Source organism: Sander vitreus, chromosome 17, assembly GCF_031162955.1.
Source record: "Sander vitreus isolate 19-12246 chromosome 17, sanVit1, whole genome shotgun sequence".
Classification (NCBI taxonomy): Eukaryota; Metazoa; Chordata; class Actinopteri; order Perciformes; family Percidae; genus Sander; species Sander vitreus.
The window spans coordinates 23,117,268-23,135,919 of NC_135871.1; the positions used below are offsets into that span (position 1 = coordinate 23,117,268).

At 39.3% G+C, this 18,652-nt stretch overlaps 1 protein-coding gene across 1 annotated transcript in view; it reads left to right on the top strand.

Annotated features, from left to right (window-relative positions):
- Positions 1-581: 581 nt before the first annotated feature.
- Positions 582-18,652, top strand: part of LOC144532629 (inactive phospholipase D5-like) — a 51,382-nt gene continuing 33,311 nt past the window's right edge. Inside the window, exon 1 of the mRNA XM_078273495.1 lies at positions 582-749. Coding sequence (XP_078129621.1) covers positions 582-749 — 168 coding nt within the window. The remainder of the gene's footprint in view (positions 750-18,652) is intronic.

Genomic DNA, 18,652 nt, shown 5'->3' on the forward strand with positions numbered 1-18,652 from the left:
CTCCCATTTTTCACAGATACACTCACATGCCATGCACCGGGGATGCCTGAATCTGTGGAAGTCCTGATCAGAGTCGTCGGAGTCCCCGGTCTGCTGAGAGCTGAGCCTAACAGCTCTGTGCTCAGTTAAACCCAGTCCAGCCTTGCTCAGCAAATATCTCTGCATTACAATAAGAAGGTGAAGCCCTGCTTACTGGAGGCACACTGGAAAAGGATTTTCCTACAGCCTGTGGACATTTGCCAATAGTGGTGAAGAAAGGGATGCTGCTTCTTTATGAACACAGGGATATTATGACAATTAAAGCTGTGTGGTGATGCATTTGAGGAATGCAAAGCTTCTCCACTCCACTGGAGCTGAATGGTTGCAGCAAATTGCTTTGGAAGAAAAACACCACCTTTTGCTAGACACTTTACAAGTATATCCATTTTTTCACCATGTACAAATGAAGTAAAAGGTGCAGTCAAGAAAAATGTGCACGATGCATATCAAAAAGAGTTTCCATCACAGGGGATCAACAAGCTGATTGACTCTTTTTTTACCAAGACTGAGAGACCATCCACCCACCCATCCATCTGGCTATAATGGAGCTACGAGGGACCCGTGGGACAATGGGCCTGGACTCGAGGGGTCAGGGGTTGGGGTTTGGCATGCCAGCCATCGGCATTCCAGCCAGCTCCATATTAACTGCAGTGCAGCATCAGGACTACTCAGCCGGTGTCTGGCTTCGCAGGAAGGACAAACTGGAACATGTAAGTTCTGAATGCTGGAGCTGGGGTCGGAGAAAGTCATTCAGTTAATACATATTTATTCAAGAAATACTTATTTGTTTGTGACAAAATATTAAATCCTTTCTAATTACTGTAAAGAGTAGTGCAATACAACTGAAAAACACTATTCCACTAATATACTATAGAGGTTGTTTTAGCCAAAACATGTCACATTCATGCTTTTTTCTCAACTGAAACACACAAATACCTATTTGTGAGTAACCACTGATGCACGTTCTTCTGCACTGATTACTGTTTTTTAAGGGATTTAGAACATTAATAACTGCTTACAGCAACCTTAATGTGAAGATTTGATGATTCTCTCTGTTTTCTATCATTGTGAATTAGACAAAACAAGACATTTGAATTCATCCCCTTCAGCTCTGGGAAATTATAATTGTAATTCTTCATTATATTCATACTTTTACAAATTAATCAATTATTAAAATAATTGTTAATTTCAGACCTGTTGCACATATACATGTTTTTATAGTAAATTGGCATACAGTACCATGGAGTTTCTTTTTGGTGTCCCTTCCAAACCCTTGTTTCATTAAGACATTTAGTGTAAGTTTCTAAATGTTGCATGTTGTAGGAGATCTCCAGTTATGGCTGGAGGAACAAACTGTTTTTCAGTTTACACTCTGCAACACTTTGCCTTTCTTTCTTTTTTTTGTGATATTCAACAATCACTTTTGTTTTCTGTTAGAAAGGAGTTGTAAGGTCCTTATGGTACTCGCTGCTTAAGGTAAACAGTATCAGCATTCTACACAGGGCTTTTATGTGTAGACATTTAGCATCAGGGAAAGGAATGGAAAAGGTGTGTGTTGAATATTTGATGTTGGAGGGGAACAGTGCCATGCTCAGAGAGCAGCTTTCTAAGCCTGTATAACCAACTAGGATGATAAATCAGCCTGTCCCCCTTTCTGCAGGCCCACACTCAAACACATACACGATGCACACGGCCAGTTAAACGCACACACATATACTGTGTGTTTTTGCAGACACCAGACCACACACAGACAAGCTATTTTTCAGACAAGCCAGTCGCTTAATAGGCAAGGAATTTTTGCAGTGACACATACACACACACACACACACACACACACACACACACACACACACACACACACACACACACACACACACACACACACACACAAATATTTAGCATTAATGATTAGGGACGACAAATGCAAACCCGACAGTCTCTATGCACCTAGTTAACAACAAATTACTTTTTTTTTTTAAATGTTGCATTAAACCTAATAAAGGGAATCTAATGCTCAGGGCGTGTTGTCAACATCTGACTGATTACATTTCTCTTTAAAAAAAAAAACTCATTATTATTTAATGGAATTTTCTTCTACAAATCCAGCCCGGACATACTGTACATTTAACATCAGAACAAGAGCTGCCCTGTTGACAAGGACGTTAAATGGGTAGTCAGTACTGTAGGAGAAGCATGAGATAAGACATTGGATAAAGAGTGCTTTAAGGACATTGAGTACCGCTGTCAGCGTGATTCAAGTCACAAGTTCAGCAACAACTTGCAAAACTTCATGTGAAATCTGTGAGGCTAGCAACAAATAGGATTCACAACAGTGTCCAATTACTGTAATACCAAAGGTGAAAATTAATATAGTTAAATAACAAATCTTTATTAAAATAACGTTTAATCAACTTATGCGCCAGTCAAACATTCCTGTTCAGTTCAAGCATGAGCCTCACTCAAGGCCCCTTGGCAGTGTGTGACTTTGGGCTGTCCCCAGACAAAAGTTGACAGTAATGAGAAATGTGATGATGATGATCGTCAATTTAAAAATGGTGTTCTTAGATAGAAAGGACCAAATTACCACACGGTGATGGTGAACGCCATACTTTTTACAAACTTAAAAGTTTACAGTGTGAACTTGTGTGATTGTTGTTATTGCTAGTTATTGCTATTGCTTAGTCTATAGTCCTTTAAACAGTATAGTCCTTTATTATCATTTATTATTACATGAACCTATGCTGACTGCATGTGCAGTGTGGTTACTGCCGCTTCTTTTCTAAAACTATGTTAGTGCATCTAAGTGGATGTTACACCATTAGGAGTCTTTGTTTAATGGCTATGGATACTGTGTAGTCATTACTGATAGCTTATATTTAATATGCTAAGGTTTCAAATGCACATTGTACTTAGGTACATAAATTACCATTTCAAGTTTCTATTGATTAAGTGTATCCACTGTATACTCTTAAGATGGACTTAAAGTAGACATATGTGTAGCAGCCAGGTTGGGAGGCTTAGTCTGGCTCAAAGATGGTGAAATGTCCCAGATCAGTAATAATACTGGTCAAACCACATAGGGCCCTGGCCCCTGAGGCTTTCTCTCCTGGATACAACGTGGTCTAAGAGGTTTATGTTCACTTTTATCTCATACTGTGGGAGACTGACAGTCATGAAGATGAAGATTATGAAGAAGAGAGTTAAGGACATTTAGAAGTTTTATTCAGCTCAAACTGAAACAAAAAGCATTCAGCCATTGTATGAACGTTCGGCCCATCTTTTTGACACTAGTTCAACGTTAGCTATCAAATAAAAGCTAAAAAAGGCAAACAGAAGGATCTATGTAATCCATTTGGGATAAGTGTCCAATCACAGATACAAATAATACAGTTTTGATTTGAAGGTGAAACATTATGGCTTTGATTGGGAGGAATGCGCAATATCTTGGTGTAGGGCATCATGCAATATTATTGGTGTGCATTTTCTGGTGTCTCTGAATCTATGCGTTTTACTGAATGTTAACTGTAGTTTGTACATACAGATCTATATGGAGAGGCTGTGTGCTGCCACATCACCTGTGTTCTCACGAATGGTGGGGAGTAGAAATAATAATCCGATGATGCAATGTCAGCAAGATTCATACTGTAAAATGACCAGATGGCCTTGGCTTTCAAAAAATCTGGTCCTTAAACTCCGATGGTTGACAAATTTACACCTTCCCATGGTATAAACTGTATTTTTATATCGCCCAATGGAGGTGAATGGGATTTCACTTGTAATGCTTACAGCATTTAAAGGTGCCCTGCCACACAAAACCGTTTTTACTTGTATTGTTTGAAATATGTTAGGTCCATATGTGTTTGTGTTATGTCGTGAATGTGAAAATGAACTGCTACCTCCTCTGTCAGCTCTAGCCACTGAAAAGAAATAAGCGGAGAAATCAGGCCAATTACAAAAGCTGGTCAGTCTGACGTGGTGTTGCTTGAGCTCATTACTATTCATGAGCTCGCCCATTTGCGCTGGGTAAAGGATGCTAATAGCCAGGCTCTCATTGGTTAGCCAATCAGAGTCAAGCAGCTTAGCTCATTGAATATTAATGAGAACTGGCACAAATCAAGCTGAGTATTCCTGCAGGCTTTCTATACCACGCTAGAATGGCTTGAAACAAGGTAACCAAGGCATTTTTTAAACAAAACAACAAAAATGTTACAGAGTCCATAGTAGAACTTCAGACATTACCACAAAGTAATGAAATACATGTGACAGGGCACCTTTAAATATTACATTTAAAAAAATCCACAGCAACATACTTTCCAGAAACAGTGTCCCAGTTCTGAATCATCCGGATACACAACACAGTTTTCATAGGAACTAAATTGTGGTGAAGAAATAGTCCTTAAAGCTCCATTGTGTAATTTTTTTTAGTTGATTCTTAGCAAAGAACCCTTTGTTCTTTCATAAATATGTGCTCACTCATGTGTAATTACTTCCACCAACTAATCAAAGTATTCTTGTATGTGTAGAATCTGCCATTCAGAATCATTCAGAACAAACGAGCGAGTCGCTTGAATGGCGGCAGCCATGTAACGCCTCCATCTTTAAAATACATTAGCCAAAGAGGAGAGAGACATACCTCCGCCTTTCATGCTTTTACACTCTGGCACTCTGGCACCGTGATGAATGCCAGGGAGGGGGAGAAGATAACAGAGTCGCCAAGGAAGTTAAAAAGAGAATTTTAAAAGGACAACGCAACAAGACCAAGGTTAATATTGGAGTGGCTTTTCCAAGATGGAAAGAGCTCATAAGGAGCAAGGATTTTATAAAGGGACACCGAAGTTGCCTGCTTTCTTCTCAAAAGGTAATTCTGCCTATTTGTGTAAATTCAAAGTTTTAGTTGCTTGGCTAACTATAGCATGGTTGTGCATAACGCTAGAACGACGTCTAGAATACTTTTCCTCGCGTCAATGATGAAAAAGGATTGTCTACCTTGTAACATAAACGTAATCATATGTGTCATGATTTCCCTGGCAGACAATTCACATAATGGAGTTGTAGCACAGACTAGGCTACAGCTAGAACAGCTGCGTGTAAACGATGGAGACACTAAGAACTCATTTCGGTTTCATTGACATGATTTTTCATACTGCTCAGAGAAATATATTAAAAACACAAACCTCCGTTGCTTCTCTCCTACGCTGTAAACATTGCCTTACACTATTAATCTCGTACAATATACAGAATAACGATAGCACTGATACTTTACTAACATTAGCTTGCATATGTTTGGGAACCTGATAGCTGATGTTAGCAATGAAATGGTATCAAAATAACGTAAAACTATTATTACACTGGAAGGACGAAGTCATACTTCTTGGAATAATACAGCCACCATAGGAGTTAAAATGCGCTTGGAATGGGAGGGGCTAGAAAGTAATATTCAGTTGGTTGTCATATACAATTTCACCGCTAGATGGGTGAAATTCTTACACAATGTAGCTTTAAAGACTCACTCTAAGTAATGACAGGTTCACAGGCATTAACAGATTCACAAAAACGCAGTGACGATTTTTTAAGGAGCGTTGAACTCAATTACAGTTCCCTAGAACTTCCCTAGATGATCTTAAAGGATTACATTTAATCCCTACAAATCCCTTTGACAAAGGGTAGTTACTCCATGAAGAAACCAGAGCTGCATTAATGCTGCTGTCTTCTGTGGGCATTTCCTACAAGCTGAACAAAGCTCTGCTGTTCATCCCTATTATCTGGTGAAGGCTTTGGGCTTTGTCTCCTCTTTCAAAGCAGCATAGACCTGACCTTTTCACATAAAGATTGACATGTTTTCAGTTTTGTGTTCCTTTCTTTTTTTTATCTGACAGTTATTCAGCGGTAGGGAATACTCACCTTGAGCTTTGTGCTGTAACTGTCTCTCTACACAAGTCAGGCATAGAGCAGTTTCCTTATAACGCTGTTAGATAGCTTTAATCGTTCAATAAGATGTTCAAATATCATCGTTTTCTCATCAACATAAAAAACAAATCAGTGTCAGTGTGATTGGTTAATTAAAGGTGTTTTCTGATACCCATTGGACAGGATATTCTCTCTGTGTGGTCGATGTAAGACAGCCAGTGATGGGAAGACAGTAGAATAATAGAGGGAACTCTTCATTGCCTGCAGGGGCTGATTAGAGTTAGCCAAGCTTTCACATATAAGGATTTTTTTCCTACCCAAGGGTCCTTTTGCAGAAAGTGAGACAAGGAGAGAGAGAAGTCTTTATATTTGTGAGAGGGACGTATTGCTGATGTGATTTTATATTCAGAAAAAAAAAATCTATGTAGAGTGTTTAATACTGGGAGCCAATTAATTTGATACTTGGGGTATTTGGCTCCCTGTTTGACAGCTTGGCTCAAGTTCAGCTTCACTTTAGCAGTAATTTAACATTGTGCGCAGGTTTCTGGTTTTAATTAAAGTTTTCCTTCCTCCTGTCTGTTTGTTGCTAAAACATTGTGTGATGCCTTAGCTGTTAAATATCAAACTGATGATTCACTCACTGTCAACTGCTAGACCAAATCACCAAATCGAGGACATGGATTAACACTCCAGCATTCATACTGCTATTCAGTCATCTTGCGGTTATCTAAATGCCACCCCCTAGTGAGACTTAATCATCTATGAATCACTGTATTTTGTTCTCTCTTCCTGTAATTAGTTTAGGCATACATTAATCTGCAGTCAAGAAGTATTTGTGCAAAGTGACATGGTCAGAGAATATGTGTCAGAAGTACGAGTTCTGCTTTTTAAACATTTTACTTAAAGGTGCCCTGCCACACGTATTTCATTACTTTGTGGTAATGTCTGAAGTTCTACTATGGACTCTGTAACATTTATTTGTGGAAAAAATGCCTTGGTTACCTTGTTTCAAGCCATTTTAGCGTGGTATAGAAAGCCTGCAGGAATACTCAGCTCGATTTGTGCCAGTTCACATTAATATTCAATGAGCTAAGCTGCTTGACTCTGATTGGCTAACAGCTAGCCAATGAGAGCCTGGCTATCAGCATCCTTTACCCAGCGCAACTGGGCGAGCTCATGAATAGTAATGAGCTCAGGCAACACCACGTCAGACTGACCAGCTTTTGTAATTGGCCTGATTTCTCCGCTTATTTCTTTTCAGTGGCTAGAGCTGACAGAGGAGGTAGCAGTTCATTTTCACATTCACGACATAACACAAACACATATGGACCTAACATATTTTAAAAAATAGAAGTAAAAATGGTTTTGTGTGGCAGGACAACTTTAAATGAAAGTATAGACGTATCATCACCAAATTGCATTTCAATATCACACAATATTAAAAGTAAAAGTACTCATCAGGCATAATGGACCCTTGAGATTACTACTGTATGTTATCATGTTGTTTTTTTCACACCCAATTATTATAACTGATGTATTGTGTAAACAGCATTATAATGTCTGGTCGAGGTGGAGCTAATTTGAACTGCTTTAACACTTTAACCCATACATTTTGCATTTCTAAGCAGTATATACACATCTAATAACACATTATAATGCAGTTGTAATGCAGTTATAAGGACATTTGTAAGTGTTCATTAGTACTTGTCAAGAATTGTACCACCTCATTTGAAGACATATTTACAACTGAGTTGTACTGTATTGTCATTCATGTTGTCATTGCCAGTCACCAGTCACCATCCACTTAGGGGTGCACATAAGCTGAGTTATAGTTGACATATATACAAAACAGTTATATAGCTATTTGTATCTATATTATAGTGTAATATAAAGCATTTAGTCAATGTTAACATACTGCTTATAAATGCTCAATATGTGGGGGTTAAAGTAAAGTGTTATTACTATTTTATATATGGCAGTTGGTAAGTAGCTTAATCTATAGCAATGCATTATATTTCACAAGATCACCATATGTTAAAATAAATCTTAATATGCAAAGAAACTAACAACTACTGGTCGTCATGGTGATATTATAATGGCCTATAAACTTCAGATAAAATCATCTCCTTGTGTATAAGCCATATGCCATAAGCCAACATGTTATTTTGTATCATGTCATTCACAGAGGCTTTATGAAAGAGTGTATGACTGGCCATGTAATGTACAGTATATGCAGTGATTGTGTCTGTACCATTTAGACCTTAAGAACAGTAGAGGGAGCTATTGCCTCTGTGCACACATCTGACAGTCTGTGTGCAGGTGTGTGTTATACATACAGTACCACGATAATGAACACTATCAGTTTCAACACTAACTAATTAAATATCTTTCCAGGATCCACGGGTTTGAATTATGCAGGCTGTCAGTTTTACCATATGTGGGCTTTAAATCTCCCATGTCTCATTTACTTTAATTGGATAGTTTTTGTATGGGTTTCTTTACTGCGTGGTAGCTCAGACTGCAAAAATGTTACCTCCTCTATTTCTTTCGGTCTTACACTCTCTTAACACACACACACACGCACACGCACACACACACACACACACACACACACACACACACACACACACACACACACACACACACACACACACACACTACATGCAGAGACAGATTAATGGTGAGACTCCACTGGAAGCCATACATGCTTTTTCATGAGGTGAACTAATTAGGCAATTAGTTGAAATTCATTAGACTCAAAGACAAGCTACTTTAGTTAAAAAATTGTTACATGAGTGTGATTGCGGGGTGCTGACTGATTTGTGAAATCCATATGTCATCGAAATGTCAGGGATTGAAACCTGGGTTAAACATCTGAGTGGGATAATCTACATGTCAGAAAAAGAAGCTCTATAAGCGCTTCCAGCATTGAGCTCAGAACAGGAGTTAAATAGTTTTTTTTTTTTAAATATTCCATTCTGCCCTCTCTAGTATCTTGATTTATAGAAATGTGTTGTATTGAATTTCACATGCGAACAATTCACTGCTTATAGTTTTAATACTGGAAGCTTAGTACACTCTCACTGAAATCTTTAATAAAGCAGAGCTACAAAGCTATCTATTATTACTTGATGCCTTTATTGCAGAGTATCTTCTTTAACATCTATGTGGTTGTGTGAATCAGGTTTTAAAGTGTGTGCTGACTGTTTAATGATTCATGAAAAGGGACTCATTGCTTCTGAGCCTTTAAGGGGTGATAGAATGCAAAACTGATTTTACCTTGTCATAGTTGAATAACGACAGTTTGGTGGGTGAATAGGACATACATAGAACCTCAAAATCCCATTGACACCTCTTTCCTCTGCAAATCTCACAATTTGAAACTGCCTCCCCCTTTTTTATGCGAGAAATCAACTATGTGGAAGTCAAATATGGGCCGTTTTACAAGAATTGATGGCTAATTGCAAATTCTGTCCGACTGTGTGTCGGTCACCGTTTTTGGGTTACTGGACTACCAAACGCTGCTGCGCTGACAGAGCTCCAGGGCCTGTAGCTCGCTGTCCTCCTTCCCTTCTTCCTGCTAAATGGCCGGTGTGTGTGAGTGAGAGCGTGGTCAGTGAGCTTGTTACACCCGCAATCTCTTACCACAGGTTACAGTTAATCTTATAATGGATATGTGTGTTGAGTTATTTAAACAAACAACAAACGAAATAAACACCTCGAGCTCTATCAATGAGAGCTAGCTAGCCTCCTCCTAACGAGAACTCTGAAATTCACAAAAATGCCTTAAATTTTAATCGGACAAAAGTGTTAGCTAAGCTTTGTAAGACCTTAGGGTAGCTGTGATATACATGCCGTGACGAAATTCAAAGTGTAAATATACTATAGTTATGCCGAAGGTGTAGCTAGATAGCCGCGATCTTTACCCATAGGATTGAAGGGACACTAGAAGCTAACAAACCCCTCACATTCACAAAAATACATTAAATTGAAATCAGACACAAGTGTCCACTTTGTAAGACCTTAGGGTAGCTGTAATATAAGTAGAGTGATGAAATTCGAACTGTAAATATACTATAGTTATGCTGAAAGTGTAGCTAGCTAGCTGCGATCTTTGCCCATAGGACTGAAGGGGCACTAGCAGCTAACAAAACCCCTCACATTCACAAAAATGCATTAAATTGAAATCTGACACAAGTGTCCACTTTGTAAGACCTAAGGGTAGCTGTAATATAAGTGGCGTGACGAAATTCAAACTGTAAATATACTATAGTTATGCCGGCAGCCGGCAGCTGGCCAGCTCCGCACAGCCCCGAGCCCCGGTAGTCTAGTAACCCAGAAACGGTGACTTTCACTGGGTATGGAGCCCAGTCCGACACATCTTACCAAATTTGCAATTAGCCATACATTTTCGTAAAACGGCCCATATTTGAGCTTTATATAGTTGATTTCTCGCATAAAAAAGTCTCAGAAGTGAATTTGCTAATGAAATAGCAGACAAACAATGTATAACGTTGCAGTGTCTGAAATATAAGACCTGTATGTGGTTGGCTCACCAATCAGCAGCTCATCTAAATATTCATGAGCAAACCATGTTTGGAAGAAAAGCTCTTGTTCCAAATAGAGCCATATTCACAGGGTAGTTAAGGGCCCACAGAATAGCACTTGGGCAATTTTCAGCCCAGCCAATGTCACATACCCTATTAGGAGACCTTAAGGAACAGCCTGAAATACCCTATATAATCATTCTTTCACCCCTTTTAGGTCAGGGAGTCCTTCTGGTGCAACATTACTTCCTGTCCGCAGGGAGTATAACTTATTTATCACAATATACCTGTTTCCATTCAGAGCAAACAATGATAAATGTACAGGTAGGAAGCTCACTGATGCTGTGGGGATTAACCCCCTTGGTTATGTGGTTTCTCTAATAACCCTGACAACTACCCTTTTGACTGCATGTGGCACTTGACAAATTCATGTTGATTAGCCACTGAGATGTTATCCAAATCATATGGATGTATAGTTAGGCTACATTTGCTTTAGTAGACACCTACTTACAGAAATAGGTCAACATTTTGGGAAATACACTTATTCACTTTCTTGCAGAGTTAGGTGAGAAGATCAACAGTAGGCCTATTTGTCCCTGATCCAATCCATGGGCAGCTGAGCATTCTTTAAATCTTGATATGGTTCATGTACAAATACAAATTGTGCATGAAAAAGAAAGCAAGGGCAAGTGTGAAACATTCATTGGCAACTTTGCAAGTTGTGCATCTGTTCCATCACTCCAATTAGAGTCTGCGCCTTGTCTTCACACTCCTGACATCCTGCAGTAAAATCTGGTACAGATAGTTACGAAACCTCATGGCGAAATCTCATTCAACAACTGATGATTGTTGGGGTAAGTCTTTTCCAGGCTGTCACTTCCTGACAGTACGCACGCACGCACGCACGCATGCACGCACACACGCACACACACACACACACACACACACCAAACTGTCATTAAAAGACCGAGCAAAGTCTCCCTCGTTCTGTTTTGAGCACTGCCAAGTCAGCTAAAAAATCACAGTTCTGCAGTGCAATACAATATAAAAACTCCAACTTTTACAGATGGATGGCAACAAAACTCCTACACTTATAAATATATGAATATCATAATATTAGCCACACATGTAGTTAATAATAGGCACTATAATTAAAGCTCCTGCTCTGAAGTGTGCATGATAATGTTTGTAATGTAATATCTCAATGATCTCATGTGTTTTATTTGTTGCATCTTTGTTTATAGTCAGTTCTTTGCTATTTCAGGATGATTTACATGGAGTAAGAATAAGAGTTAGGATGATCTATTGATTTTGTTTATCTATCTATCTTGCTGTCTGCAGACTGTTGTTATAAAACAGAAGAATATCCCATAATACAGATCATCATTGTAGCCTTGCAAGTGATTAGGGAAATTTGTAGTGTAAATTACAGTTATAATGTTTGTTTTAGTGTTTTATTGTCAATGCAGTAAAGTTGTACTGAGCTAGAAGCTGCCGGTGGGTTTGAAAGACATTAGAACAATGTATTTACAAGGGCTTTAACAATGGAAAATAAAAACTGTATCGTCTATTTAGTATGATTCTCTCTGCTCCACCATTCTGCATTCATAGTGAGTAACAGTTCTTACAAATGACAATTGACTGACTTTATGCCTAAAAAGACATACTTCTACCAACCACCAGTATATCTAACAATTCAGAGTTGCATTTTAATTGGCAGACATTGACATTGGCTGAAAACTGACTGACAAAAATTAAATAGAGTAAGGGACTGTTCGTTATTTAATTAAGGGGCCACCGGAGTAGTTTTGTGGCCTCTAACCTAAAAAGACTTGACCCTCCCCTTGTAAGTAATAATTTTCCTACAACCCTCTCCTTGCATGCAATTTTGCACTTACCAAAGAAGTACAGATACCATTTGATTTTTACAGCCCTGACCTACAGCAGTTAACTTCTGCATTCTCATCTTATACATCCCACTCCTCTGTTATGGTGTGGTGGCCATTTCAGTAGATTTACTCACTAACATTGTTGTGGAAACACAATAAGCATGGAAACTAAATGCACACTTCATGCATTACTGCATTACTTCAAATACTAAGTTACTCCTCTAGTAAACTAGTATTCACATGAAATAAAACAATAAAACATTGAGACCATTCAGCAAAGGACACTGGGACACAGTCAACACTGGTTGCTATGGACTTGTCACTAGGCTTCGTCATTGTATATTTTAGCACATAGGTAAAGCTGCCGAAGCTGAACATTAGGCTATATTCCAAAACACATATGTTTATTTTTAAAGCAGATTTTAAGTTACATTGTAACAATTTAACAATTCGCCCTTATGAAATCCAATCGCGGCACGGCGGTTTCGGAACGCAATAGACAGACGCTTACGTTCCGCAGCGATCAGTAGATCCACAAAAAGGTAAATGACACGGTGTATCCAGCAAGGCCTATACGAGCGTCACATTCACCAGCCAGCTCCAAACAGGTGAACGAGGCCTCTCCACTTCACCGTTTAAACAAAGTGGAATAAACGTATAAAAGTCCAAATCTACACAAAACCTGCAATCAATTAGTAAACTGACATCACATTTATATACATGGTATTTAGGAAACCTTTATTGCAAGGTTGGCACGGCAAGATGTCCAGACTAGTACAACAATAACTTTCATTTTTTGCGTCCTGCTGCTCCCATTGTCAGCCAGGTAATATTTTTTTTTACTAAAGCAGTATATGAAATCAGATGTATTACCTACCACCATTTAGTTGTTTTGTGTTATTTAAGATGGTCATGCCAGATGTAATTATTCCACTCATTTTTTAAACAATGCAATTACCTGTTTGAGCCACCAGGGGGGCAGTGCTCCTCCTGCCCCCCCCCCCCCAGCAAACTCTGCGTATGCGGTCAGACCCATCTGCTAGGGGGCCGAGACTGAGAGCTACATGGATAAATATGCACCAAACAAGCCACTTTGAAATTTTGCTCTTTTCATGAATAAAAAAGTTTGGTGACCCCCCCCTGCCCAGACTAAAAAATGTTGGATGACCCTCACCTCAGCAAAAAATAAAAAGACATGATCCATGGTCCCTAAGAAGGCCATTCTTCTCTTGCTACTACTCTGTAATTAGCTCTGACCTGTCAAGTGCAACAGCACCCTCCTTTGGCCATTCTGTGTCAGTACACAGCTGCAGGGCACACTGACTTGCTGTAAAATAAATTGACTATCTCTATTCTGCATGCGAACAGGAGCTGCGGTGCATTTCAATGTGCTGCCATTGCATACTAAAAACGTGTGAAGTTAACCTCCAAGAATGATTACTTGACATGATATCTTTGCTTGATATCACCGAACATTACTCACACTGAGCTTCACTATTGAATACCATGAAGAATCTCTTTGTGATCCTCTGTGTGTGTGTGTGTGTGTGTGTGTGTGTGTGTGTGTGTGTGTGTGTGTGTGTGTGTGTGTGTGTGTGTGTGTGTGTGCCCTGAGTTTTTGCAAAAAATTGCTGATTTCATCACATGTGATCAAACAAACAGTGCAGGAGAGTAAAATAAAGTAAAGGTTGTAAATTATAGAATGAGTGTTTGCAAGTGGTTCACTGCTTTTTAGCTGTGCCTCTGCATCAATAAGACATTGTTCTGTACGTTTAAGGTTTTCAATCACATGGAGATTAATTAAGCGAGCGCAAAGGCAGGGCAGCTTACTATCATGCACAGTAGGGTGAGAGGACAGGTGGATGGATGGACTGTGAAAAAAAGAGGAGAGCCGGACCATCCATCTATTTATTCTCGCCTCCCTCCCTCTTTCTCTACATGGGAGAACAGAGAAATGTGAGCTTTCTATTAGAGGAAGAGGGTGGGGAGATAGACGGAGGGAGGGAGAGTTAGAAGGAGGTGGACGAACACACGATCTGGTGAAACAAGAAGAGATGAGGAAAGTGAGACAGAAAGGAGGGAGGACAGAAAAGAGAGCAGTGCCGATGATAGAAAAAGTGTGAGTAGAGGATAGATGGATGGATAGATATATAGATAGAGGCAGAGAGCATCCTGTTAGGATTTAGGTGTGTCCTTCTGTGTTAGAGTTAACAGGCAGGAGAAACAGCACTTTCCCTCTCCGACACACACTCATCTCACAAACATACACACGCATTTACAACACATCATTTTATGCTGCGGAGAGGTACCGACTCCCCTCCGCTGTGACTCCAGGGGAAGAGGCGACAGATTTTATAGCTTACACACACACACACACACACACACACACACACACACACACACACACACACACACACACACACACACACACACACACACACAGAAAAGCACGTGTTTCAGAGTGGACTAGCGACTGAAGGATGCGCCATGAAGGTGAGGTGTCCTTACTATAAATTTGTTTAGTTTGTATGTGTGTGTGAATGTGTGTGCGGTGTTGCTGGGCTCTCAGCCAAACATTGTTTTTTTTATTTTACTGTCTTACTGTCATTACTTTGACTATCTATCTATCTATCTATCTATCTATCTATCTATCTATCTATCTATCTATCTATCTATCTATCTATCTATCTATCTAATGCTAATGGTCTTGAACTGAAAGAAATGTTGTGCTCTTTACCCGTGTGCTGTAGATGAGAAAGTGATAATGTTTCTCTCTGGAAGCTCAGATGTTCTGACTGTTCTTTGGCTTCAAGTGATTCACACTCAAGTGGCTTTTTAACTGTGAACGTATGTGTATGTGTAGATGTGTGCGGAGAGGTAGTCTTGTGCCTTGTTTCTAAGAATCCAATTTTTGTATGTTATACTGATATTTATATCCTGGGAAGTAGTAAAACTGTGAAACTGTGTCCCTGTATGTGAGTCAATGCATGTTTACAGAGTGGTGCATACTTGAGTAAATCTAGAAGAAGGTGCTGATATTGCTTTCAGAGGCTAACATAGTTTGCTGTGACTGTTGTACACCTGATAAACATGCTGATAAAATTACATGCCCACCTTGTAGCAATCCTGTCTTACACAGCTTACTCACAGCTCCTTTACTGTGATACCTTCAGAACCTGTGAAGTGCACGTTGCTGGGCAGACCCAGGAAGACTTTTACAATAATGGTAGATATGATCTTTTTATTTTATTTTTGTGTACTGCTTTATGCAATGGAAAGAAGAAGATGTGATCCCCTACACATGCAGCATTAGTTTCTGAAAAGCAATTAGAGCTAGAACGATACATCGATCAATAATAGCTTATTGCAAATATAATCTCTATAATCTATATAATATAGAAATGTAATTTATAGGAGACAAGGTTGCGATACTGGGCTATATGTTGACCCAATATACGTTATATATGTGAACAAGAAGTTGCAGTACAGAAATGCCAAAATATGTTTCATTTAGAAACTGTTTTTTAGTTTGTCCACCAGAGAGCACTGACATGAAGTTTATTGTTCATAGTTCTTTGAATGAATTAATATTACGTAAGTGGTTATGGTACTATTAGCCGATATATTATAATCAGATTCTTTAAAAATTCTATATAAATATCAACCTTCTAGTATAAAAAGTAGCCTAATAAAAAAGTAATCTAGGCTTGTCTTATCAGACAAGACAAAATATATGCATGAATTTGTGTCATTTTGGGTAGATGGTACATAAAAACACAATTCCCCAGAAGTGAAATATCCCTTTAACCCAATACAGGAGTTCTAATTTCATAGCACACTTTATCATAACACAAATCAAATCAAAGAATGCTGGAGGACAACCAGACTAAGCTCACAGTCTCACCTCACTGTGAACTGACCAGGAGTATTACTCTAATTGTGTTCTACTGTCATTTTGTCCAGAGTGTGCCATAAGATAATCTTGGACAATTATAAATCAACCCTAGACATTTACAGCATTTTTTTCCCCTTTACTATCACTCCTTCTTTCCCTCTGTCTTCCTCTCTGATTCTTCCTCTTCGTCTCTGTCTCTCTCTGTCTCATGGTCCCATCAGTTTTTCAGCCTGGGTGCACAGAGCACTGCCTTATAAGTGGGATGCTGGACCAAAATTGTCTGGCCAAGTCTGACCTACTTCACTCTGACTGTCTAACAATGGGAAGGAGGGGAGAGAGAAAAGTGGAGGTAGTGATGGGAATGAAGAAGAAGAGAAGAGAAGAAAAGGATGTGGGGGAACGAAGATTACAGACAGGAAAGGTGTGGCAGAAAAGTCTTTCGTAACTCTGCTAACCGACAGCATCAATATGCTATATGAGTACACAGGCACACACTCCCACATCACATGCCCACACACAAACAGACTTAGAGGCCCACCAGACCATGGTACAAAGCACCAGCAGACAGTAGAGCCCAAAACACCTGAAATGGTATCCATGGCAACCAAACCACTGGCTCCCTGCATTAAACAGTGGGACAGATCCAGAGTCAGTGCATTCACTGTGTGTAATATTTCTTCAATGGTGTGTCATTCTGGCCAACCTCGCTTCTTGAAGAGGCTTGTGCGCACACACACACACACACACACACACACACACACACACACACACACACACACACCCACACACACACACACACACACACACACACAAACACACACTTCCTGAAAGCACCGATTCGGTACTGTGGGCATTATCCATCATTCTGTGTTAACAAGGGTTTAAACAGGCAAAACAAATTACACCTCTCAGAACATTACAAGATCTTAGCGGAGAACGCACAGTCCGATTTATCAAAGCATTAATTATGGATGGACCTTTATTGCATCAGATGTGTAGGAGGAGAGGAGAGGAGAGGATGTTGACTCTTTGTTGGTCAGCGTTCATCAGGGATTCAATCTTAATGCTTTCTTTGATCAAATAACATGATTAATCACTTTTCACAGGGGGTAATATTTTATATACACATTTTATAAATGTGTGTATTGATATGCATTACTGTAACTTGATAGTTTTGAGACAAGGGTAAGAGAGATTCAACTTCATAACAATAAGGATACATCAGTATAATTTAACAGTTTTATTCTGTTGTCTGTGTGACAGATGGCGTTGTTGTGAAACCAGTGGTATACATTTTTCACAGCTACTTTGGATGTGCATTTGTACTTGCTATTCAGTGTGCTTTCAGTACAGGCTCTTCAGTCTCATTCATGTCTCTGATAGGTCAGTGTTTTGTACACAGATTTTAGGCAGTTAAAAAAATGAGCCCATATTTTTTATATAATGGCCACATCTGGATGAGCCTCAGCAGAACTGCAGATGATGAGCAGGAGGTAAAGTATTTTGTGGCCGTGTTATTATCAATGCAGAAAAGTCTCGACTCAGTGATTTTAAATTTCTTTCCCTGTCCTGGTGTTAACTCTGCCAATAAACTTTCAAAGGCCAGCTTATTTCTGTGAGCTTCAGCATCCCTGCCTGCATGAGGGATAGAAGGCACAGAAGGCTGATAGACTGTCAGGGCCATGCACACAATACAATTCCAGTCATACACTCCACTCAAGGTAAAACTTTGCATCAAGCAAAAGCAACTATATCAATGTCTAACCATACAGACTGTTCTACAATAAAGGACATAAAGTGCCAAATGCCTCTGTTTAGTTCATGCGATCAGATTAACAAGGCTAATGTGTAGCAGCTCTGTGAGGCTGTACTCTGCACTCTGTACACAGCAGTTAAGGGATTGGCAGAATTATTATAATTCATCCCGAGGGGACAATTAATGTGTATGTGCCAAATGTCATGGCAATCCATCCAATAGTTGTTGAGACATTGCCCCAAAACCCCAAAATGTCAACCTTATGGTGGCGCTGGAGAAAATGTCAGAGGATCCCCAAATTAATGCATGGATTGTTTCATTATTTACAGTATTGATTATTTCAGTCCAGACCAAAGTGATGGACTGACCAACTGACATTGTCATCCAGCCACGCCACACAAAAACACATTGCCATAGGTATGATAGGCTGACATCACTAAACAGACATACTGTATAAGCCAGCCACACCAGGACAAATAAACACACACACATATTGTTATTTTTGAATTTGTGTAAGAAAGACAAGCACCCAGAGCACAGATGCTCAGATAAAAAGCTGCTGTAGTTTACAGATTCTGCATTGTGAAAAGTTGTAGGGGCTAACAAGTCTCTGAAAAAG